At 37.5% G+C, this 26048-nt stretch overlaps 1 protein-coding gene across 2 annotated transcripts in view; it reads left to right on the top strand.

The window, feature by feature from the left end:
• The window catches only part of LOC125156392 (ankyrin repeat domain-containing protein 26-like), a 109921-nt gene extending 91964 nt beyond the window's left edge, over window positions 1–17957 (top strand). Inside the window, exons 40-44 of one of the 2 annotated variants that reach the window (XM_047842401.1) lie at window positions 7687–7974; window positions 8514–8728; window positions 9974–10202; window positions 16279–16324; window positions 17715–17957. In XM_047842401.1, the coding sequence (XP_047698357.1) occupies window positions 7687–7974; window positions 8514–8728; window positions 9974–10202; window positions 16279–16324; window positions 17715–17734 (798 nt within the window). In that variant the 3' untranslated portion in view covers window positions 17735–17957. The remainder of the gene's footprint in view (window positions 1–7686; window positions 7975–8513; window positions 8729–9973; window positions 10203–16278; window positions 16325–17714) is intronic. The other variant, XM_047842402.1, reaches the window with a different exon arrangement.
• The last annotated feature ends 8091 nt before the right edge of the window (window positions 17958–26048 follow it).

Here is a 26048-nt window from a genome sequence, read left to right as displayed (position 1 = left end):
TGGCAGAGAGAGAGACAGAGTGAGAGAGAGAGAGAGAGAGAGAGAATCCCAGGCACTCTCTGTGCTGTCAGCGCAGAGCCCACTGGAGGGCTTAAACGCACGAACTGCAAGGTCACCACTTGAGCTAAGATCAAGTCATGCTTCACAGACTGAGCCACGAAGGCGCCCCACTGCTACAAATCTTAAAAGCAGCAAAATAAGACATTCACTTCCAAGGGAAAACCCACAAGGCTAGCAGGAGATTTTTCAACAGAAACTTTGCAAGGCAGAAGGAAATGGCATGATATATTCAAAGTGCTGAATGAGAAGAATCTGCAGCCAAATATACTCTATCCAGTAAGGCTATCATTCATAATAGAAGGAGAGATAAAGAATTTCTCAAACAAAAATGGAAGGAGTTTGTGACCAATAAATCAGCCTGTAAGAAATATTATCGGGGACTCTGAGTGGAAAGGAGAGATCAAAAGTGACAGTATAAAGGCAGGAAATGTAAAAGCAGTAAAAAATGTATGTTTCTGTAAAAAAAAAAAATCTTCAAGGAATGCCCCAAAAAAGGATGTACAATATAATAGCTTATCAAAACATGGGGAGGAGAAAAAAAATGAGCTCTAACTTAAGTGACCATCAACTTAATATAGACTGCTACACGCAGAAGAGGTGATATACAAATTAATGCTTATCATATACCAAAACCCACTAATAACCATGCAAAGAATAAAGAGAAAGAAATCCAAATATATCATGAAAGCAAATTAGAAAGACATCAAAGCGAGAAAAACAATAAAGGATTTGAGAAAATCTCCAGAAACAACCACAAAACAAGTAGTAAAATGACAATAAATACATACCTGTCAATAATTACTTTGGATATAAATGGAATAAACACTCCAACCAAAAGACCTAGGGTGACAGGATGGATTAAAAAACAAGACCCATCTGTATGCTGCCTATAAAAACTTCATTTTAGACATAAAGACACCTGAAGATTGAAAGTGAGGGGATGCTTGCACTGTTGGTGGTAATGCAAACTGGTGCAGCCCCTCTGGAAAAGAGTGCATACGTTCCTCAAAACAATTGAAAATCGAACTACCTTACGACCCCTCAATAGCACTACTGGGAATTTATGCAAAGGATACAGGAGTGCTGATTCATAGGGGCACATGTACTCCAGTGTCTGTAGCAGTGCTTTCAACAATAGCCAAATTCTGGGAAAAGCCTAAATGCCCATCAACTGATAAATGGATAAAGAGGTGTGGTTTATATATACACTGAAATACTACCTGGCAAGGAGAAAGAGTGAAATCGTGCTATCTCTTGCAATATGGATGGAACTAGAAGGTATTATGCTACATGAAATAAGTCACCGAAAGACAGATATCATATGTTTTTCTCCTATGTGGAACTTGAGAAATGTAACAGAAGACCGTGGGGGAAGGGAAGGGGAAAAATAGTTACAGAGAAGGAGAGGGGCAAACCATAGGAGACTCTCGAATGTAGAGAACAAATAGAGGGTTGATGGGGGGCGGTGGGTAAGAAGGGAAAGTGGGTGGTGGGCATTGAGGAGGGCACTTTTTGGGATGAGCCCTGGGTGTTGTCTATAAGTGATGAACCACGGGAATCTACTCCCAAAACCAAGAGCACACTATACACACTGTATATTAGCCAAGTTGACAATAAATTCTATTAAAAAAAAATGAAAGCGAGGGGATGGAGAAAAATTTATCACGTTAAAAGAAAAAAATAGTGATACTTTTGTTAGACAAAAGAGTCCTTAAAACAAAGACTGTGGGGCACCTGGGTGCCTCAGTCATCAGTCATTTGAGCGACTGACTAGGTCTTGGCTCAGGTCATGATCTTATGCTGGTGGCTTTGAGCCCCATGTTGGGTTCCAGGCTGACAGCATGGAGGCTGCTTGAAATTTTCTCTCCCCCTTTCTATGTCCCTCCCCAACTCTGTCTCCCTCGAAATAAATAAACCAAAAACAAAGACTGTAGCAAGAGCCAAAGAATGCTACTGTACCATAATAAAGGGTACAATCCAATAGGAAGATCTAACAATTGTAAATATTTATGCACCCACCATGAGAGCACTCAAGTACATAAAACAATAACCAACATAAAGGAACTAATTGATAATAAGACAGTAATAGGGTACTTTAACACCCCATTTACATCAACATATCTTAACAAAAAAATCACCAAAAAATACATCTTAACAGAAAATCACCAAAGAAACAATGGCTTTGAGCCATACGAGAAAGACAGATATCATATGTGTTCACTCTTATGTGGATCCTGAGAAACTTAACAGGAATCCATGGGGGAGGGGAAGGAAAAAAAAAGATGTTAGTGTGGAAGAGAGCCAAAGCATAAGACACTCTTAAAAACTGAGAACAAACTGAGGGCTGATGGGGGTGGGAGGGAGTGGAGGGTGGGTGATGGGTATTGAGGAGGGCACCTGTTGAGATGAGCACTGAGTGTTGTATGGAAACCAATTTGACAATAAATTTCATATATTTAATAAAAAAAAAAAAAAAGAAACAATGGCTTTGAATGACAGAGCGGACCAGATTGGATTTAAGAGATTTTTTTCAGAACTTTCCATCTTAAAACAGAATACACGTTGTTTTCAACTATACGTGGACTATTCTCAAGAATGGATAAAAAAAAAAAGGCCTTAATTATTAAAAACAATACATGCAGGTTAAATAACGTGGTACTACACTGCAATGGGTTAAGCAAGAGATACAAGAAGAAACTTAAAAAAAATACGTGTATACAAATAGAAATGAAAAAAAAAAAAAAAAAAAAACAATGGTCTGAAACCTTTGAGATCCTGCAAAAGTGGTCCTAAGAGGGAAGTACATAGCAATATAAGCCTACTTCAAGGGGCAAGAAAAATTTCAAACAACCTAACCTTACACCTAAAGGAGCTAGAAAAAGAACAACAAATGAAGCCTGAAGCCAACAGAAGAAAGCAAGTAATAATGATGAGAGCAGGGGGCCCTTCGGTGGCTTAACTGGTTAAGTGTCTGACTCTCGATTTTGGCTCAGGTCATGATCTCACAGTTGCGAGATCGAGCCCCATGTTAGGCTCTCTGCTGGCAGCATGGAACCTGTCTGGGATTCTCTCTTTCCTTCTCTCTCTCACTCTCTCTCTCTCTGCCCATCCCCCACTCATGTGTGGTCTTTCTCAAAATAAAATTAAAAAAGAAATTAAAGCAGAAATGAATGATAGACAAACAAAAAACAGATAATACTAGAACAAATCAATGAAACCTAGAGCTGGTTCTTTGTAAAAATTAATAAAACTGATAAGTTGTTAGCCAGAGTAATCAACAAGAAAATAGAAAAAAACAAAATAAATGAAACCACAAATATGAGAATAGAAATAAGAACCAACACCACAGAAATACAAACATTTATGAGAGAATATTGTGGAAAAATGTATGCCAACAAGTTGGACAACTTAGAAGAATTGAATAAATTCCTGGAAATATATAACTTACCAAAGTAAAACAAGAAGAAATAGAAAATTTGAAAAAAAAATCAATAACCAGCAAGGAAACTGAATCAGGAATCAAAAAACTCTCAACAAACACAAGTCTAGGACCAGATGAATTCAGACGTAAATTTTAACATGTAAAGAAGAGCTAATACAAAAAAAAAAAAAAAAAAAAAAACATTTTTAACCTGTCCTTTTCAAATTGTTCCCGAAAAACATAAAAGGAAGGGAAACTTCCAAATTTATTCTATGCCAGCTTTACCGTGATACCAAAACCAGATAAAGACACCACAGAGAGAATTACAGGCCAGCATCTCTGATGAACATGCAAAAATCTTCAACAAAATAAGCAAACTGATTCCAACAATACATTAAAAAATCATTCACCAGGGGCAGAGGCAGCTGGGTGGCTTAGTGAGGTAAGCATCCAATTTCAGCTCAGGTTATGATCTCATGGTCCGTCGGTTTGAGCCCAGTGTCAGGCTCTGTTGACAGCTTGGACCCTGGAGATTTCAGATTCTGTATTTCCCTCTCTCTCTGCCCCTCCCCTGCTTGTGCTCCTTCTCCAAAATAAATAAACATTAAAAAAATCATTCTATCATTCACTGTAACCAAATGGGATTTATCCCTGGTTTGCAGGGGTGGTTCAATATTTGCAAATCAATGAATGTGATACCTCATATTAATTTTCAAAAAAGCATAAAGTCATATCATTGCAATAGATGCAGAAAAAGAATTTGACAAACTATAACATCCATTCATGATATAAACTTCAACAAAGTAGGCTTAGAGGAACCATACCTCAACATAATAAAGGCCATATATGGAAAATGAGCAGTTAATATGATCCTAGCTGGGGAAAAACTGAGAGAAAAACTTCTTAGATCTTGCTTCTAGTTATCTGCTTCTTCTCATTAGCACCATTGGTTGTTAATAAATTAATCTTAACATTTATTACATCCTACTTTAATGGAGACCAATTTCTCCTATACAAGTTTATGTATCTTATCTCTTTTTTTTAATCCACATTTCAATTTATCATTTTTGTTTTTTTCTTAACACACTCCCCAAAGGTTAGATTTCTTTTGTTCACAAATCTGTTAGGAAAAGTGTGGCCAGGACAGCTAGTCTCTGCCCCGCTCAGCTTCAGGTGGGGCAACTGAAAGGTTTGGGGTTGGATCCATTTGAAGATTTGTTCACTAACGTCTGGTGGTTGGTGCTGGCTGTTGTCTGGGACTTCAGTTCAGGAGGCAGCAGAAACACTTAAACTGACACACCTAGACTCTCTTTGTGGCCTAGGCTTCCTCACTAGACGGGGAGCTAGATTCCAAGTTAGCAGCCTGAGATACAGAGCAAGGCAGAATCGCGTTTTGTCACCTAGACTTGGAATACACACAGGATCATAGTCACATATTCTGTTCATTAGGAGCAAGTCACTAAGGTTGTTCCATGGTCTTTTTTTTTTAGTGGAATTAATATTTAAAACCTATGGACACCTTTAAAAAGCAGTATACTTTACCCACTGGCCACAAATGTTTGTATTCCTCCCACCTGAAAAATACATTCACTCCCCTCCCCCTCCAATACCTCCTGCAAGTCTCAGTTATCATGGCATCAGGTTCAGGGCTTGAGTCCAAGATCTTACTATCTTAATCGGGTGCAGTGGGGATAAGCTGCCTGGGTTATGGTATCTCAAATATAGCCTCTTCAGTGCAAGGGTTCTCAATGTGAGGACTTGAGAATGAAAGAGACAGTGATTTACCACTCACAAATGCAACATTCTAGTCAACTGCTGAGGACTCACCCACTCAGAAAAAGAAGATGGGAAGCACCCTAGTCCACAAGAGTTTTGAAATATAGCCTGATGCATGTTGTCAGTTCTTAAGATAGGACTTAGTCCTAACCACGGGAATACTTTCTTCATGTCTCTTCCCTTTCTTTACTCTTTGAGCTCTTGGTTCCTTCCTTTTCATAAGGAATGACCTGTATTTGCAGCTGTTTTTTCATCCTGCTTCCTCCCTGTGGGACTTGTAAGACCCAAAGGCCTCTTTTCATTTTGCACTATTTGGTCTCTTTTAGTCCAAGGTAGCAAATAGTATGTTTGCTACTATAAATCTCTTACCTTTTTTAGTTTTCTGTAAATATTACTGGATTTCATGCCGTGTTTTAGCAAAGCGACCCTCCCAAGTCCTTTTGAGATAAGCTTTTCGCTTCAGGTTTCCTGTGAAGCTCTTATAGGACAATGCCTTTAAAATTCGTCTACTCTTGGGGCTCCTGTCTGGCTCAGTTGGTAGAGCATGTGACACTTGATCTCTGGGTGCTGAGTTTAAGCCCCATGTCGGGTATGGAACCCACTTAAAAAAAAAATCTTATACTCTTAAGATCCTTAAAGAAATTGGAGGCATACCTTAAATCTTTCTGTTTTCCTGGTAGCACCCTGGAGTTTCTCTTAACCCAAAAGCCATTTCTTTATTTTAGCATTATTTGACAGTTCAACATGTAGAGAGGCTGTAAATGAGAAACAGATACTTGAACCCAGTAAGTCCTGGTTCCTTTCAGTTGCATAGTCTTTCTTTAGTTTCTCTTTCCTATCCGTTTTACTTTCAGGTATTTTGTAGCATGACTTCCCTTTCCTCCAGTGTCATTTTCTTCACTTGCTTAGAAACCCTTGCTGTCAGCCTCTTCACAGGCCATCAGGTTTCCACTAAGAGTCTTGTGGAGGCCCTTTTTGGGTCTCATTCTTACGCTTTTCTACATCTTTCCAGGTTCCACCTACCTCCTGGTTCAAAGGAAGTTTAGTTTTAGGTTTTTTTGAATAGCAGCACACCATTTTTAGTATCAGTATCTGTGGTAGCAATTTACTGCTGCATTATAGGCTACCTCAACACCTGGAAGTTCAAAACAGCATTTATCTTGTTCACCAATCTTTAGGCACAGCAGAGTAGGGCAACTCATTTCTTCTTCTTTTGGCATCAGCTGGCATAACTGGAAGCTGGAGACTAGAATCATCTAAAGGCTTGTTCATGCACGTGTTTGGCTGTTGAGGCTGGCCTTTGGCTAGGACGTTGGCTAGTCTCAGCTGGAGTATCTGCATGAAGACTCACTAGGTAGCCTGGGATTCCTCACCACGTGGTGGCTGCGTTCTAAGGGTGAGCTTCCCTAGAGAAAGAAAGTCAGATGGGAGCTGTATCACATTTTCTAAGCTGGCCTTAAAAATCACAGCAGTTCTGCATATTCTGTTCACTAGAAACCAGTTACTGAAGCCAGCATATATTTAAGGGCAGGGATTTTCACAGAAGTATCAACGAATTTATAAAACCACCACATCCACTCACCTTGTCTTACCAATCATATAGAATGGATGGAAGTCGTTCCCAACTCAGCATCACTGAAACTCCAGCCAGTTTTGTTGTTGTGGTTGTTTCTGTTTAGTATGATCTCTTATTTTCTAGAAAGTAACAAAGGATTACAAGATAACAGTATTGAATTAAATTTTTTTTTAGCCTCAAAAAAGTATGTGGATCATGCAATTAAAGTTTTATACTGGGAGATGTGATTTCTTAACACATCCCAGAGAACCATTTCTCCTGGGAATGCAGTTCAAATTAGCATAAAACATTTGCAGTTCAGAAACAGGCCGTGGCATTAGAAGCCTTACTTGTAGATTCATGAATTAGAGTCTTATTTCCAGAGTCTTATCTTGGGACGTATTTTTTGACTTGGGCATACATAAGTCAATACGATATTGCTAAAACTTCTTTAAAAGTTATGGAGTGTTAAGATGGGGGAAGGGCTAAGAGACTTTCTCCTAAGAGGGGACTTATTTTATGAAAGAAAGATATGAAAAAATCATAGAAAAAATAAAAGTATAGAATCAAGTGCAAATGTGTACTAAAGAGAATGATAGCAAAGATCTATTTCAGTAACACCTGATGTCTTTAACGTGTCTCTTGATTTTCTGACTTGTTTAAGGTTCCACATTCTAAGACAGGTAACATTTTATTGCAAATGAGTTTATTTAAAAATTTGAGTGCCTGGCTGGCTCAGTTACTCTTGATCTTGAGATTGTGAGCCTCACACTGGGTGTAGAGATTACTTAAAATCTGAAAAAAAAATGTTCATAGTAGTTTTGAGTTAGACTCTTTTCATTCCCTTCCAAACTATAGTGTTTTATTCATGCAGGCTGATGTCCTTACAACAGAACTGGAAACTACATCTTCAAAATATCTACACCTGGATGCAAAAAATCAAGTTCTTCAAGAGTCATTATCAATGAGAGCTTTCAAAGAAGAATGTGAAAAACTAGAGAGCAACAACAAGAAGTTACAGCAAGAAGTAGTAAAATTGAAACAATTTATGGAAATGAATATGGTACAACGCAGTCAAGTGGAGCAGTATAAACAGGAGATTGAAGAAAGAGCACGACTGGACATAGTAGAAAAATTACACGAAGTCAACCTGTTTTTACAGGTTAATTGATTGATCTGTAATGTGCTTTAACTCATTTTACTGGAAATTACATTTTGGATAGATGTATTGTAGGGGTTTCCTCTACTTGCTTTATGGTAGTTTGTAGATTTCTGGAGGCATTTGTTCCACCCTTTAAAGATTTCAGTTTTCATCATTATTCCTACTAAATCGAGAGGATAAGAAAAAATGATGATTTAAACAACTAGTCTCACTATGAAGAGGAAAAGAAAAATTATGATTTCAAAATTGCACTGTACTTGGATTATGCTTAAGTTTATTGTTGACCTTTAAAATTTTCTCATTGATTCTATTATTTGAATTATCAGATTGCGTGAATACTAATACAGGAATGTTTGAACTTTAATTTTATAAATCATGTTTAATTCAGTTGACATTGATGATAGATATTGTACACTTGAGCTTTTTTTCATTTAAAATTTCTCTCTGAAACATTGACTCAGAACTAAAGGAAACAGGTATAATTAATTATTCAGATTATACCTATTTTGAAACTATCGTGTTAATTTTTTTTTCATTAGGCACAAGCAGCAGCTCGACAAAACTTGGACCAGTTAAGAGAAAATGACCATGCTTCAATGAGAAATCAAATGGAACTTAGAATTAAAGATCTGGAATCTCAGGTCTCTACAATGAAGACTTCTCAAGATTCTACTAAAACAGAGTTGGAAACCTACAGGCAACTCTACCTAGAAGAATTAAAACTTATAAAGTCCTTGAGAAATAAGCTGAACAGGTAAGTCAAAACAGAATCATAGACAAGAAATTTAGCTCATTAATTTGCCTCTAAAGCATAATTTCTGTGGAGCCAAGATCATGAGATGAGTAGGAAGTGAAAACCAACTAGATCGTGTTATTTTGGAAAATGAGGTTTCTAAGTGAACTTACCTTTGAAATGTTAGTCCAGGACAGTTTGCATCCCTCCTCTTTTTTTTCGGTTTTACAGGACCTCTTCCCCCCACCCCACCCCCGCACCCCCCCCGTATATTTTCCATTGATCAGATCTGCTAGTCTTTAAGTGCATTGTTTGAAACTTTCTCATTTAGAAGCGTATTATTATAAAATTGCTTGTCAGAATTACCCTAAATAGAAATGTCGGTGAGTTTCTTTTTGGAAGATTACATCTTTAACCGAAAAGGTCAAGTACTACTACTACTCATCCTGGCAGCTTGGTACATTTATTCTCTTGATTGTGACCTTTGGTATGATTACTAGAGTGGGCCTTGAGAAAAACTATCCTTTATGCTTTTTTCTACTTTACATAAAGGCATCCAGGTGAAATACAGAAAGACTCACACAGGGCTGAAGGGTAGTATAATTCCCAAAGTGGCTAAAAGAGCACCATGGTGGGAGGGAGGCATGTGGAAGACTGAAGACAGAAAGGGCAGATTCTGCCTCCAGTGCCTTGGTAACTGTTATGAGCTAATTGCCTCTGTAGCTGTTTTAGTTCTTTCTGATCACACGTCTGTCATCTACTATCTCCCCTAGAGATTGTTGGTCTCAATGATTCCTCAGTGTCAAATGCTCAGTTTCTTTGAGATAATAAGTGAAATGTACAAGAGTGGTGAAAGCAAACGCTTGAAAACGTCTTTGAGGGATGGTTTAGTTTTACATCTGTAAACAGGTTTACTAAATATAAGTATGTATATATAATGGCATCCTAAAGGATCCTGTCAGTACAGCCATTCCAGAAGACAGCAAGTATTATTTGTTAACCCATGTACCTCACTGATAGCCACTTCTGTCCCTTCCCTAATTTGAATTGTTAGTTAGGAATCCCCCTGGAAACATAAGTATTTCTTTAGAACAATTTTAAAAGTATAATTTTAGATACTAGGTGTGCTCCGTCACATGTTCAGTGTTAAAACACTGTTCAATGGCAAATGCTATTTACTATTATGGAAACCTAAAAAAAAAAGTATGTCATTTAGGAATGATTTAGGGAAAAAGAAAATGTATTTGTGTTTTTTAATCTTCACAGGGCTAAGGAGAGACTGTCAGAGAGCAATACAAATTTTCTTGTGGAGAGACAGCAGCACCAAACTTTACTCAGGACCCTTACTATGAGCCCAGGCCTGGAACCACCTTATTGTGGACATTTTGAAAATAATTTAGTGCTCAATGGAAACCTTACTCCAAGAGGAAACTTAGTGATTCCTACCTTAAACCCACGGCCGTCATATGACGACAGGGAGGCTTCCTTGTGGAAGGTTAGTTATATTATCTGTTTAGTTTAGGTTTCAGATATCTGATGTTGCTTTTAATTTGGCGAAATTCTGAGTTGTTTAAGTAACTAGCACATACGAGATAAAAGTCAGCATTATATGTGCTAAGAAAGAACTGAGGTAAATTTTATATATATATATATATAATATAAATAATATTATATTCATATAATATTAATATAATTTTAATATAATAAAATATAATATATTATAATATAATATATAATATTTAATATTAACATTAATATATAATATTAATTATATAATATTAATATATTAATATATTATATATATATATATTAGTCCCTTGATCTCTCATTTCTAAGAGATACTTATTTTTATTTTGTTTTAGTGAGAGAATGAGTGAGTGCATGCCGGGGAGGGGCAAAAGGAGAGGGAGAAAGAGAATCCCAAGCAGGTTTCATGCTCAGCACAGAGCCGAATGTGGGGCTCAGTCTCAAAACCATGAGATCATGACCTGAGTCAAAATCAAGATTTGGACACTAAAAACAACTGAGCCACCCAGGTGTGCCACAAGAGACACCTAGCATTAACTGTATTCAGTAAATATAACTAAACTTACCCATTTTAAATTTCTTGAAAAGCTTTCATTTAAATTTGATTTTAGAAAGTAAATGCTATTGCCTGGTAACCACGGGGACACTTAGATGCTTAGACTTATTTTCAGTTGGCAGTGGTTCATTAACATTTGAAAGTTTTGCTATAATCCAGTCTGTCCGCCCCTGTATGTCAGTGAATGATCATCCTCCAAACCCTTAACGACATATGAATGTTTACTATTTAAAAGAATCCATGAGGGTGCCTGGGTGGCTCAGTCAGTTCAGCGTCTAACTCTTGATCTCAGCTCAGGTTTTGATCTCAGGGTCATGAGTTCAAGTCCTGCATTGGGCTCTATGCTAAGCATGGAGGCTACTCTAAAAAAAAAGAAAAAAAAAGAATCCATGGTAAGTCCTTTTTATGAATTAAATCAACTTGTAACACTAAAAAGGTTAATTTCTCTTTTAAGTTAAAAGTGGTGCTATTTTCTTACATGAGAATACATCTTTAATTGCTTTCTTATTTATGTCACTTTTTTCTTTTTCCTTTTTTTTTTGACTTATACCACCTTTGTTTCCATTTTTATAAAATATCTTGATGAGTGATTGTAGAGCATTTTACAAATAGCTAAATCAAGCAAATATTTGAATTTTTAAAATGAAGCTTTTATTTCTTCAAATGAGTTCTTTGCCCCTTTGTCTTTTCTTTTTCTGGAACCCCTTGAATGCAAGTATTATTACACTGAATGTTGTCGCACAAGTCCCTTAACCTAGCCTCATTTTTAAAATTCTTTTTTCTTTTTGTTTTTTGACTTGAATGATTTCTACTACCCTGTCTTGCAAATTGTTGATCTGTTCTTCTGCATCTTCTTATCTGCTGTTGATTCCCTCTAGTGTATTTGTCATTTCTGTTATTGTATCCTTCAGCTCTGATTGGTTCTTTTTTATATTTTGTATCTCCTTCTGATGTTATCACTGGATCCATTCTTTCTTCTCCCGAGTTCACTGAGCATCTTTATGACCGTTACCTTGAACTCTTTATGAAGTACATTACTTATCTCTGTTTCACTTAGTTTTTTTTCTTAGGTTTTGTCATGTTCTTTCATTTGGAATGTACTCCTCTGTGTCCTCAGTTTGTCTGGCTTTCTATGTTTGTTCCTAAAATGGTTCCTTTCAACTTTTTCTCTCTTTCGAGTGAGCGATGCTTTTGAACAATGTACATTAATTATGAAGTCAAGGAAGAAGAGAATGTTTCTGTAAGTGCTGTCTAGTCATTTTTCTCGGTGGAGCTGTGACAGGTGACACTGGGTAGGCAGCAAGTAACCCTGCTCTTCTCTTTCTAAATTCAGAACACAGGAGACAGGGAGTTGGAGAGAAACTTAGTAGCTTTATTACTAATAAACACTAACAAACTGGAGGATATGATTTAGGTTATGTTAGCCACTTTGGGATTCCTGCCAAATTGGGCACTTCCCCACACAGTTGTAAATTGAGGAAACAAATGCTTGACCCCCACCCCGGGGGCTGGGTGCTTACCACAGAGCTGAGAGCAGACCCAAATTCATGTTACTGTGGGCAGGCACATCTTTTCAAAGAGGAGATCCAGAAACACAGAAGCATTGCTTAGCTCCTTCTCCCAAATTCACCTGTTAGGTAAGTCTCCCTTCCCCTCGGGAGGGAGACAGAGATAAGTCCACATGTGAGAAGTGAAGGTTCACCTATAATTTCCGACTGGATTTAAATTATAAATAAAGTGAATTGTGTCTTTTGTACATACAACGAATGATGAGAGGTTAGACAGAAGCATGCTAGAAGGGAAAGAGAAATCTGTGTTGGGTTTTAAATTTTGCTATAAATAACCACACCATGGGTTCACTCATTTGTTGATTGATTTTGATAAAACAAATTTTCTTTGGAAGGAATAAATAATGCTTTCAGGAAGAATTTCCTCAGTTTCAGCTTGCTTGCTTCACCTAAAGATCTTCTCTTTCAAGTTCTCTGTCCTGTGGTTTAAAAAAGTTGTGCTTGGGGTGCCTGGGTGCCTCAGTCGGTTAAACGGCCGACTTTGGCTCAGGTCATGATCTTGCGGTCCGTGAGTTTGAGCCCTGCATCGGGCTCGGTGCTGACAGCTCAGAGCCTGGAGCCTGTTTCAGATTCTGTGTCTCCCTCTCTCTGACCCTCCCCCGTTCATGCTCTCCCTCTGTCTCAAAAATAAATAAACATTAAAAAAAATTTAAAAAAAATTAAAAAAGTTGTGCTTAAAAATTGACGGCTACTAAAAGGAGTTAACATAATTTCTGTTCCTTTATTTTCATTCATGACTTTAAAATTTGTAATTTAGAGGGCTACTATTGTGTGCCTCATACCTAAGCATTACTGAGCCACATGGCAAAGTTTTATGTATTCATTTTCTCTGAATTATACTTAAAATACACGTATTTTTCCTGACTATGAGGAAGTAACTGGCATAGAACTGTAGGCTTGGTAAGACCACAAGTGTATTCCTGGTCTGCATCTAGTTGGTTTCATGATCTCAGGCAAGGTACACTCTCTCTGAGCCCTTTTTGTCTATTACGCAAAATTCGGGATTTTGACTAAATTAGTGACATTTATATCTTCAAAATAATTTTTTTTTCAAACAATAGAACGTAGTTTTGTTTTGTTTTTTTTTGCATTAAACTGTATTGTGTAAAACAGAGAGAAGTAGAGCTGTCTAACTAAAGGAGAGATGGAGACTACGGCTGTGACTTCCTTGTCCCTCAATCCTGCAGTGTCCCCAACCGAACCTTAGATTTCTATGGGCCATATTTGTATGTTAACAGTTAATGGGAAAATCCTTCTAATTAAAAATCCTTTAAAAATGTTCTTTGAATTAAAATTTGCTGATATATAGTTATTCTGTGTATAATTTTCTCACCCTCTTATATTTCTGATCAATGGAAAGGTATACACAAAAGTACACATGTGTTCTTATTCATGGACTTGAAAGCTATTTTCACTATCGAAACACAGTTTTTACCTAGATATAAACATAAAGGTCACAGAGGTAAATATTTAGGAAAAGAGCTTTTGGGGAAAAGATGCAACATTACCTTGGTAGCTCCTTAAGTCATGTCATATAAAAAACGTGGTTTAGATCTTATATCGTATTTATTAATGGTAATATAAAATTGTTTGAATACAGCCTTCCCCCATCATCTGGTATTGAGTAATTAGTTTTATAAGTCTGGTATAGTCATGTTGTCCCATTCATTTTATAAGGCCTGAATATAATGCTATTGTCAAAAAAGTGTTATGGTTCCTCAAAAACTCAAAAATAGATATTCATTAATTCCACTGCTGCGTATTTACCCAAAGAAAATGAAAACACTAATTTGAAAAGCTGTATGCATCCCTATGTTTATGGAAATATTGTTTGCGATAACCAAAATAGGGAAGCAAACTAAGTGTCCATGGAGAGATGAACGGATAAAGACAATGTGTAATATGTATACAATGAAATATAGCTCAGCTATCAAAAAGAATGAGATCTTGCCATTTGTGACAACATTGATAGACGTAGAGGGTATTATGCGAGGTGAAATAAATCGCAGAAAGACAAATAAATACCATCTGATTTCACTTACATGTGGAATATAAAAAAAACAAAACAAGTGAACAAACAGAATCATAACTACAGAGGACAAATTGGTGGTTGCTAGAGGTGCGGTGGGTAGAGAGGTATGGGCAAAATAGATGAAGGGGAGTAAGAGGTACAAATTCCAGTTGTAAAGTAAATAAGTCACAGGAATGAAGAATACAGCATATGGAATGTCGTCAATAATATTGTATTAATGTTGTATGGTGACAGAGGGTAACTACATGTACGGTAGCAAGCATAGCATAGTGTATCCCATTGTCCAATCTGAATTTGTCTACTGAAAAACTAGTGTAACATTGTATGCCAACTATACTTCAATTAAAAAAAGGTATTAGGGAAAACAGTCTCTGAAAATATTGGGAAGCATGTCAGCCAAAACATTTGTCCTCACACCTAAATTTGTAAAGACATTGGAATCCTTATCACCACAGTGTTGATTCTGTCCTGTACACTACTTTGGAGCTCGTTTGGGGCATTCAGGGAGAGGCTACCTTGTCTAAGAAAGATCTAAATAAGTACATTCTAGACAGGAACAGTTGTAATATACAGTTGACCTTTGACCAACATGGTTTTGAACTGTGTGGGTCTACTTTACTTACACATGGATTATTTTTAGATACTCTACAGTACTCTAAGTGTATTTCCTCTTCCTTCCATTTTTCTCAATGTCATTTTTTGCCCTAGCTTATTCTACTGTACAAAACATGTATGAATCGACTGTTTATTTTACCGGTAAGGCTTACGGTCAAGAGTAGACTATTAGTAATTAAGTTTTGGGGGGATGAAAAATTATATACAGGTTTTTGACTGTACCCCACCCCTGCGTTATTCATGGGTCACCTGTAGTTGGAAATATTCATACACATTTCATAAGTGGATAACCATAACTTTAATAAGTCAAGTGTTTCAAAACTTGGTCCTAATTTGGAGAAAGGAAACAAAGTTACAATTGAAAATTGTATATTGTTTTCCTTATCGCTAATGGAGAAAGTTATAAATCAGAAGCTAAGTTTGGAAACTGTTGGAACCCCCTATTTTTCCTTTCTTCAAAGAGATTTTCTGAAATCTTTGTGTGGATATGAAAGGAAATAAGTGTTTTAGTCATAATACAGATGGCAAAACATTTTTACTCAATTTTTTGCCAGTAGAATTTCCACATGACAGTAAGACAGTCCCACTCTCTTCATTTTATATGTATTTAAGAGTCAGTCCGGAAAAATTAACAGCAAAAAGCATTCCTTCAAATTTTGTTTTTCTACAAGTGAAAAAATGGAAAGCCCACTTTAAGGAACAATTTATTAAGGTAAAAAACTGATTAAACTTTCATAAATGGCAGTATTTCTAATCATTTCCAGGTAATAATTCAGTATACAATATGATTCTTGTTTAAACTTTTTTGTCCCAGTAAGATCCAACATCACGTTTCAGAGATTATACATGTTCAATAGATCAATATTAATTGTGCTTTTTATCAGACTCACATAAATAGCATAATATATATATATATAATGTACACATATTATATATTAATATAATACACTAAATATATTATATATATAACATACACATATTATATATACGTATACACACACACGTATATATGTATATATATGTATACATATATACGTGTGTGTGTGTGTGTGTGTGCGTGTATGTATGTATCTGTTCTCCGTTATCTAAAACTAAAATAAAATAGGTAGGAATTTCTTTTATTCATGTGATAGTTTTTCTGTTTAAGCAATCCCTAACTTTGGTTTAATCTCTACAAGTATTATTTCAAGACCACATGTCCTAAGCTATATATAATCCCTACCATGTCTTTTGTTTACCTTACACATTCTAAATAATATTTGGCTTATTTCAGATGCGGCAGGAGTTGGAGGAAAGAATAACCAGAGCACTAGAAGAAGGTATGTTGCCAAAATGTATGGTTAGATATCATTGATTTCTGAAACAAACTATAAATAGTAAATGGCATCCCTTTCCATTGTTTGGATAATAGATACTACATTCACAATTTTTTGTACATATCTAATAAAAAATGTAAAAGCATGAGCATAATGAAGAACACACTTCTTCCTCATTTAGTCCTCATGTGTCATAGCTCTTTTAAAATCTCCCACAAGTCTAGGGGCAAGCAGGTGGTTCAGTCGGTTGGGCGACTGATTTCAGCTCAGGTGGGTTCAGGCCCCACAGAGGGCTCTGTGCTGAAAGCTCGGAGCCTGGAGCCTGCTTCAGATTCTGTGTCTCCCTCTCTCTGTGCCCCTGCCCACTTGTGGTTTGCCTCTCTCTCAAAAATAAATTAACGTTAAAGAAGTTTTTTCAATCTCCCTAAGTCTATATATCTGTTATTATTTCTGGCGACAATCTTCCTTCACTGGTGCCATCCCTATGGAACTGTCAACCTGCACAAGTCTCAGAAAAGGTGTGCTTTATCAAATTGTTGTTTCTGCTAGTGATAGAAGACCCAAAATGCCAAAGTCGTCTTAGTAATGCTTGGTTAAGTAATTAGAGGTCATATAGCTGTCATTGACAGGTAATGGGTTTCAATCATCACTCATTGATTTTGTCATTGCTTTTGCCCTTGGGTAAAACTTCAAGTTCCTTAGCATGGAATGAAAACACCCAAATCAGTTTGCTTCTTGCCAGATCATTCAGCCTTGTCTCTCACTCTTTGCCCTACTCTGCTGCTTTGCTCTAGCACCTTGTCAAACTAAACTACCCATAATTGCACAAGTGTTCTTCCTCACTTCTAGCTCTTTGTATGTGCTTCTTCCCTCTACCTAGCATACTTTTTCCTTGTCCTTCAGGTATCAGCTGACATATCACCTTCACCAAAGAACAGACAATATTGACACAAAACTGGGATGTCCCTTCCATATGTTCCAGTAGTGCTGTGTTTTATACCTGTCACTTACATCTGTATACTTGGCTCTGTTTGGAAATGCCTGTTTGATTTTTCCGTTTATAGTTTATGATTGTTCAGGGTGGACTGTGTCCTCATCTTGTAATTTCACCTTGTAATGAAGAAACCAGAAACTCTGACATTTATCCACAATAGCAATTAGTTCAGTGTGCAACCCTGAGCAAAATATATTTAATACTAACCTTGGGTTTCATATTGCAGTTGTACGTAGGTATTTTTCATTTTTCTTAACCCTCATAAAGGCCACAACTTTGTTTTTTTCTTTGTCTTTTCTTTTCTTTTTCTTTTCTTTTCTTTTCTTCTTCTTTTTTTTTAATCAGTTGTAGTGAAAATTATTTTGGAGAAAGAAGATAATTCTTTCTTTTCCTTTTCAGATGCTACCAAATTTGAATGAGGATCCTGTAGAAATCCTTTAGTATCTACTGATGATTCAATTCTAAATCAAGATCCAGTATGGAAAGCGTCACGAGAATATGTACAGATTTTGAACAAAAATTATATGATTTGAATAATAAATAGAAAAAATTTACTGGATTCTTACCAAACATTTTCATTGTTTCCCAATTGAACACACTACTATGGCAAAGTCTTGATTAAAGGAAAATGTTTTTGTATCATATGTGTGTAATGAAAATCTTTATAATATTTTAAACTATGTTTTTTGGAAACTCATTAACTTTTAAGCACATTTTGTACGTGGAAACCAGCACTAGAGGGTTTTACATACATCAGACTGCTCCACTAACAGCGGTTTGAACAGCACCCAAACAACCAAGTTGTCATTAACACTTCAATAGTGTTCATGGATGGCTTTTTGTATTTTCCAATTTTTATGACTATATGTGGGCCTAAAGATTTAGACATTATTTAGATGTATTCCTGCTATGGCTATTGCCAATGTTTATACGTATTACAATTTTTTTAGAGTGCCATAGAACCTATCTATAATTTTAATTGTAAACACTGATTTGTAGCTCTTTCCACATGGAGAAATAAGATTTGCCTAAGGCTTTTCACTTTTTAATTAATTAATTAATTAATTCATTTATTTATTTATTTTTGAATTGCTTTTTAGAAACAAAGTTAGAGAAAAGAAAAATTAGAGAGGAAAAAAAAAAAAGAACTCCCCCCCTCCCTGCCCCAGAGCCATTTGCAAGTAAATTGCTAATGGGATGCCTGATTCCTGTAGCATTTAAATCCTACAAGTCAGTACATTCCACATAAGTACCATACAACCTTCACAATAAGAACATTAACTCTAATACACTCGACTCTTAAACAATGGTGTTAAGGGCTCTGACCCCACCCCCCACAGTCAAAAAGCCATGAACAACTTTTGACCCCCAAAGACTTAACCACTACTACTACCAATAATCTTTTGTATATATATATATATATCATACTCTATTCTTAAAATAAAGTAAGCTACAGAAAAAAATACCATGAAGAAAATTATGAAAGAAAATACATTTCCAGTACTGAAAAAAAAAAATCTGTGTGTAGTCAGTGCACCCATTAAAACTCTTTTGTTCAAATGTTCAGTATAATTCTATCATTTATTCCTCATAATTCTTTTTACGTTTGGTCACTTATCTGTAGTATACGTTATACCACGGAAGGTCCTGTTCAGAGCCATGTATTGAATTCAGTTGTATGTCTTAGTCTCTTTCACTCTAGAACAGTTCCTTTGTCTTTCCTTGACTTTCAAGACTTTTAACCTTTTGACGACTAAATTCCAGTAACGTGGAATGTCTTTCACTGTGGATTTTTCTTAGGTTTCCTTATGGTAAAATTCAGACCATACCTGTTGAGCAAGAGTATCACTACAACCTACTCTTCGCATCCTATCATGTGACCTACAATTTTGAATTGTCCCCATACTGATGATGTTAATGTTGGCCACCGGAGGTAGTATCTGCCAGGTTTCTCGCCTGGAATGTTAACTTTCCACTTTCCAATTATTATTTTATGGGGAAGTACTTTGAGACATGTAAAATATCTCCTTTCTCAGACACCCTGTGCCAGGCCACCTCTTCTGCAGATGATTTGCCCCCCTGCAGGTTCTGAAAACCCATGCTGGGCTATTCTTCCCCTGTGCAGATGCCTCCCTACCCTGTTCAGTCTGTGATACTTCATTATTCTATACCATTCACCTTTCAGGGATGCTCTCACTTGAGCTCCAACACTGTGCAGGGTGACTGTCCTACACGTAATGCCTTCCCCATTCTAAGCTCCAACACCTCACTCTGGACCCCCACAACTCCATGCCTCTGTTTCTAGGACTGGGAACTAAAATATCGGGGATGATAAAGAGGAAAGGAAGGAAGGGCTCTACAGGTCTTTTATAATCAACTTGGCAAGCTCTCCAAAGCCGTTTCTCATTGGAATTGCATCGAATCGGCCAACAGTTTGTAAGGAAAGAAATTTCTTACACTGATTTTTCCAAAGAACTAGTCTTTTAATTATCTAAGCTTATTCCCCACAATATATTGTTTCTTACTCGAGTGTTTTGTCTGCAGATTCTTTTGGATTTGGTACATGCAGTGACATATAATCTATAAATAGTGGCATTTTTTTCCCAATTCCTAGACCTTTCATTTTTTTTTCTTTCCTACTACAGGAATGACGTTGAGTAAATGTGAGGATAGTGAGCGTTCATGTCTTCTTGAAATTGCAACATGTAAAAGTAGTTTTCTGTAACTATGTAGATAGTGGGGTTTTTAAAAGTGGATGTCTTTTATTAGTCTCTTAGTTTGCTCTTGCCGTTTACAACAGATCACCATCAACACAGTGTCTTAAAGCCCCACGCATTGGTCTCACATTTTTATGGGTCAGAAGCTAAGCAATGGCTTAGCTGAGTCCTTTGTTCAGGTTCTCACAAGGCTGTAGCCAAGGTGTCCCCTAGACTGTGCTTCCCCATTTGGGCACTTCAACGGGGAAGAATCTGCTTCCAAGCCCATTGAGTTTGTTTTTAAGAGAATTTCCTTGTGACTGTATGACTGGACTCATTTCCACAGCCCTTTGCTAATTGGCTAGTTGGAGGCTTGGGTCCTAAGCGTTCCCAGACACTTGTCTTAGTGCTTTTGGGCTGCTCTAACAAAATACTATAGGCTTATAAAAAGAAAGTTTTATTTTTCACCCTTCTGGAGGCTGGGAAGTCCAAAATGAAGGCACTGGCAGATTCAGTGTACAGCGACGGCCTGCTTCCTGGTTCATGGACGCTGGTCTTCCTGCTTGGTGCAGGGCCAAGGAAGCTCTCACAGCCCTCCTTTATAAGGGCACTAATCCCATTCATGAGGGCTCCACCTTCGTGACTTCATTTCCCAAATCCCCCACTTCTAAATACTATCACGTTGAACATTAAGAGTTAACACATGAATTTGGGTGAGTGGGGACACAAATATTCAGCCTAGAGCAAGGCTGTTCCTTGTTCTTGGCCACGTAGACTTCCTCAATACGGCCGCCTAGTTTAGGAGGCCAGCAAGGAGAATGTCACTTCAGAGAAGGCTCAGTCCCCCTTGAAGTGTATTCACATGATTAGATCAGGTTTGCCTAGCATGATCCTCTTTTGATTGACTCTGAATTAACTGAATAATGTCTGCAACATTCCTTTACATGTGCCATATTCTAATAGCTAGAGTCAAGTCACAGATCTTAACATAATTATAAAGAAAAGGTGACAATACTCAAGGGCAGATATTATGGGGTCACTTAGGGTCTTTCTGCTACAAGTATATTAAGGAAGTTCCCTTATAATACTAGTTTTCTAAGTTCTGTCATGAATGAATATTGAATGTGAAAAGATGTTTATTTCACATCTATTGAGATAATTTTTTTTTAATTTTTTTTCAACGTTTATTTATTTTTGGGACAGAGAGAGACAGAGCATGAACGGGGGAGGGGCAGAGAGAGAGGGAGACACAGAATCGGAAACAGGCTCCAGGCTCTGAGCCATCAGCCCAGAGCCCGATGCGGGGCTCGAACTCACGGACCGCGAGATCGTGACCTGGCTGAAGTCGGACGCATAACCGACTGTGCCACCTAGGCGCCCCTATTGAGATAATTTTTTTAACTGTTTATTTTTGAGAGAGACCAAGCAAGCCAGCAGGGGAGGGGCAGAGAGAGAGGGAGACAGGATCTGAAGCAAACTCTGCGCTGACAGTGGCGAGCCCAATGAGAACCCCACATGGTGCTTAAACACACATACTGTGAGATCATGACCTGAGCTTAAGTTGGATGCTTAACCGACTGAGCTACCCAGGTACCCTGAGATAAGTTTTTAAAATATTTGTGAATGGGGGGTGGGGCCAAGATGGCGGAAGAGCATGGACGTTTTGTGTGTGTCTCTCATCCATGAAATACAGCCAGGCCAACATGAAACCATCCTACACACCTAGAACACTGATCGGAGGAGTAACACAACAATCTGCACAACCTGAACCACAGAATTCAGCAGAAATTTACTCCAAAAGAAAGAGCATGAAGAAACGACAGCCAGGGATTTCACCAACACAGATACAAGCAAGATGTCTGAACCAGAATTTAAAATCACAATAATAAGAATATTAGCTGGGGTCGAAAATAGATTAGAATCCCTTTCTGCAGAGATAAAAGAAGTAAAAAGTAGCCAGAATGAAATTAAAGATACTATAACTGAGCTGCAATCACGGATGGATGCAGTGGCAGCAAGGATGGACAAGGCAGAACAGAGAATCCGCGATATAGAGGACAAACTTATAGAGAATAACGAAGCAGAAAAAAAAGAGGGAGATTAAGGCAAAAGAGCACGATTTAAGCATTAGAGAAACCAGTGACTCATTAAAAAGGAACAACAGCAGAATCATAGGGGCCCCAGAAGTGGAAGAGAGAGAAACAGGGGTATTAGGGTTATGTGAGCAAATCATAGCGGAAAACATTTACGAATCCTGGGAAAGACACAGAGATCAAAATCCAGGAAGCACAGAGGACCCCCCCCATTAGATTCAGCAAAAACCGACCATCAAGGCATATCATAGTCAAATTCACAAAGTACTCAGGCAAGGAGAGAATCATGAAAGCAGGAAGGGAAGAAAAAAAAAAAGTTCCCTGACCTAAAAGGGAAGAGAGATCAGCTTTGCAGCAGACCTATCCACAGAAACTTGACAGGCCAAAAGCAGTGGCGGGATATATTCAGTGTGCTGAATCAGAAAAATATGCAGAGGCGCCTGGGTGGCTCAGTTGGTTAGGCGTCCGATTTTGGCTCTCGTCATGATATTGCGGTATGTGAGTTAGAGCCCCATGCCGGGCTCTGACAGCTCAGAACCTGGAGCCTGCTTCAGATTCAGTGTCTCCCTCTCTCTCTGCCCCTCCTCTGCTCATGCTCTGTCTCACTGTCTCTGTCTCTCTCTCTCTGTCAAAAATAAATAAACATTAAATAAATAAAATAAAAAAATAAATGCAGCCAAGAATTCTTTATCCAGCAAGGCTGTCACTCAAATTCGGAGACAGAAAAAGTTTCCCAGACAAACAAAAATTAAAGGAATTTGTGACCACTACACCAGCCCTGCAAGAAATTTTAAGGGGGACTTTCTGAGGGAAGAAAAGTTGAACAAATATACATATACATACACACATATATACATATACATATATATATGTGTATATATATATATATATACCAAAAGCAACAAAGATTAGAAAGCAGAGATCACCACCAGAAACTCCAAGTGTACAAGCATCATAATGGCAATAAATTCATATCTTTCAGTACTCACTCTACATGTCAGTGGCCTCAATGCTCCAATCAAAAGGCATAGGGTAACAGAATGGATAAGAAAACAAGGTCCATCTATATGCTGTTTACAGGAGACCTAGTTTAGACCTAAAGACACCTTCAGATTGAAAATAAGGGGATGGAGAACCATCTGTCATGCTAATGGTCAACCAAAGAAAGGTAGAATAGCCATACTTATATCAGACAATCTAGACTTTAAAATAAAGACTGCATCAAGGGATGCAGAAGGGCATTATGTCATAATCCAGGTGTCTATCCACCAAGAAGACCTAACAATTGTAAATATTTATGCGCCAAATGTGACAGCACCCAAATATGTAAATCCATTAATCACAAACATAAAGAAAGTCGTCGATAGTAATACCATAATAGTAGGAGACTTCAACACCCCACTCACAGCAATGGACAGATCATCTAATAAAAAAAAAAAAACAACAAGGGAACAATGGCTTTGAATGACACACTGGACCAGATGGACTTAACAGATATATTCAGAACATTTCATCCTAAACCAGCAAAATATACTTTCTTCTCCAGTGCACATGGAACGTTCTCCAGAATAGACCATATACTGGGACATAAATCAGCCCTAAGTAAGTACAAAAAGATTGAGAGCATACCGTGCATATTTTCAGACCATAACACTATGAAACTCGAAATCAACTACAAGAAAATATTGGGAAAGGTAACACATACTTGGAGACTGAAGAACATCCTACTAAAGAATGAATGGGCCAACCAAGCAGTTAAAGAGGAAATGGAAAAATAGATGGATGTCAATGAAAGGGATAACACCACAACCCCAAACCACTGGGACACAACAAAGTCGGTTATAAGAGGAAAATATATAGCAATCCAGGCCTTCCTAAAGAAGGAAGAAAGATCTCAGATACACAACCTAACCTTACGCCTTAAGGAGCTGGAAAAAGAACAGCAAATAAAACCCAAACCAGCAGAAGGCAGGAAATAATAAAGATTACAGCAGAAATTAATGCTATCGAAACAAACAAACAAACAAACAAAAAACAGAAAAATACCAGTAGAACAGATCAATCAAGCCAGAGTCTGGTGCCTTGAAAGAATTAACAAAATTGATAAACCACTAGCCAGTCTGGTCAAAGAAGAAAAAAGGAAAGGACATAAAAAGTAAAATCAAGAATGAAAGAGGAGAGATCACAACCAACACAGCAGAAATAAAAACAATAATAAGAGAATAGTATGAGCAATTTGCCAATAAAATGGGTCATCTGGAAGAAATGGACAAATTCCTAGAAACATATGCACTACCAACACTGAAACAGGAAGAAATAGAAAATTTGAACAGACCCATAACCAGTAAGGACATCGAATTAGTAATCAAAAATCTGCCAAAAAACAAGAGTCCAGGGCCAGATGGCTTTCCAGGGGGGATTTCTACCAAACATATAAGGAAGAGTTAGCACCTATTCTCTTGAAACTGTTCCAAAAGATAGAAATGGAAGGAAAACTTGCAAACTCTTTCTATGAAGCCAGCATTACCTTGATTCCAAAACCAGTCAGAGACCCCACTACAAAGGAGAACTATAGACAACTTTCCCTGAGGAACATGGATGCAAATATTCTCAACAAGATATTAGCCAACCGGATCCAACAATACATGAAAAGTATTACTCACCACGACCAAGCAGGATTTATACCTGGGATGCGGGGCAGGTTCCATATCTGCAAAACAATTAACGTGATTCATCACATCAATAAAAGAAAGGGCAAGAACCATATAACCCTCTCAATGGATGCAGAGAAAGCATTTGACAAAATACAGCACCCTTTCTTGATAAAAAGCCTCAAGAAAGTAGGGAGAGAAGGAGCATACCTCTAGATCATAATGCTAATATCATCCTCAGTGGGGAAAAATGGGAGCTTCCCCTCTAAGGTCAGGAACAAGACAGGGATGTCCACTCTCACTACTGTTACTCAACATAGTATTGGGAGTCTTAGCCTCTGCAATCAGACAACACAAAGAAATAAAAGGCATCCAAATCAGCCAGGAGGAGGTCAAACTTTCCCTCTTTGCAGATGACACGATGCTCTATATGGAAAACCCGAAAGATGCCACACAAAACTGCTAGAATGGATTCCTGAATTCGGTAAATTTGCAGGATATGAAATCAATGCGCAGAAATCGCATTCCTATACACCAACATGAAGCAACAGAAAGAGAAATCAAGAAATCGATCCCATTTACAGTTGCACAAAAAGCCACACAATACCTAGGAATAAATCTAACCAAAGAGGTGAAAAATGTATATACTGAAAACCACAGAAAGCTTATGAAAGAAATTGAAGAAGACACAAAAAAATGGCAAAAAGATTCCATGCTCCTGGATAGGAAGAACAAATATTGTTAAAATGTCGTTACTACCCAAAGCAATCTACAGTTAGATTTATTCCTAGGTATTGTGTGGCTTTTTGTGCAACTGTAAATGGGATCGATTTCTTGATTTCTCTTTCTGTTGCTTCATGTTGGTGTATAGGAATGCGATTTCTGCACATTGATTTCATATCCTGCAAATTTACCGAATTCAGGAATCCATTCTAGCAGTTTTGTGTGGCATCTTTCGGGTTTTCCATATAGAGCATCGTGTCATCTGCAAAGAGGGAAAGTTTGACCTCCTCCTGGCTGATTTGGATGCCTTTTATTTCTTTGTGTTGTCTGATTGCAGAGGCTAAGGCTCCCAATACTATGTTGAGTAACAGTAGTGAGAGTGGACATCCCTGTCTTGTTCCTGACCTTAGAGGGGAAGCTCCCATTTTTCCCCACTGAGGATGATATTAGCATTATGATCTAGAGGTATGCTCCTTCTCTCCCTACTTTCTTGAGGCTTTTTATCAAGAAAGGGTGCTGTATTTTGTCAAATGCTTTCTCTGCATCCATTGAGAGGGTTATATGGTTCTT

The sequence above is a fragment of the Prionailurus viverrinus genome, chromosome F2 (genome assembly GCF_022837055.1).
Source record: "Prionailurus viverrinus isolate Anna chromosome F2, UM_Priviv_1.0, whole genome shotgun sequence".
NCBI lineage: Eukaryota > Metazoa > Chordata > Mammalia > Carnivora > Felidae > Prionailurus > Prionailurus viverrinus.
The sequence above is the reverse complement of the archived record's forward strand: the minus strand, read 5'-3'. Positions and strand labels throughout refer to the sequence as shown.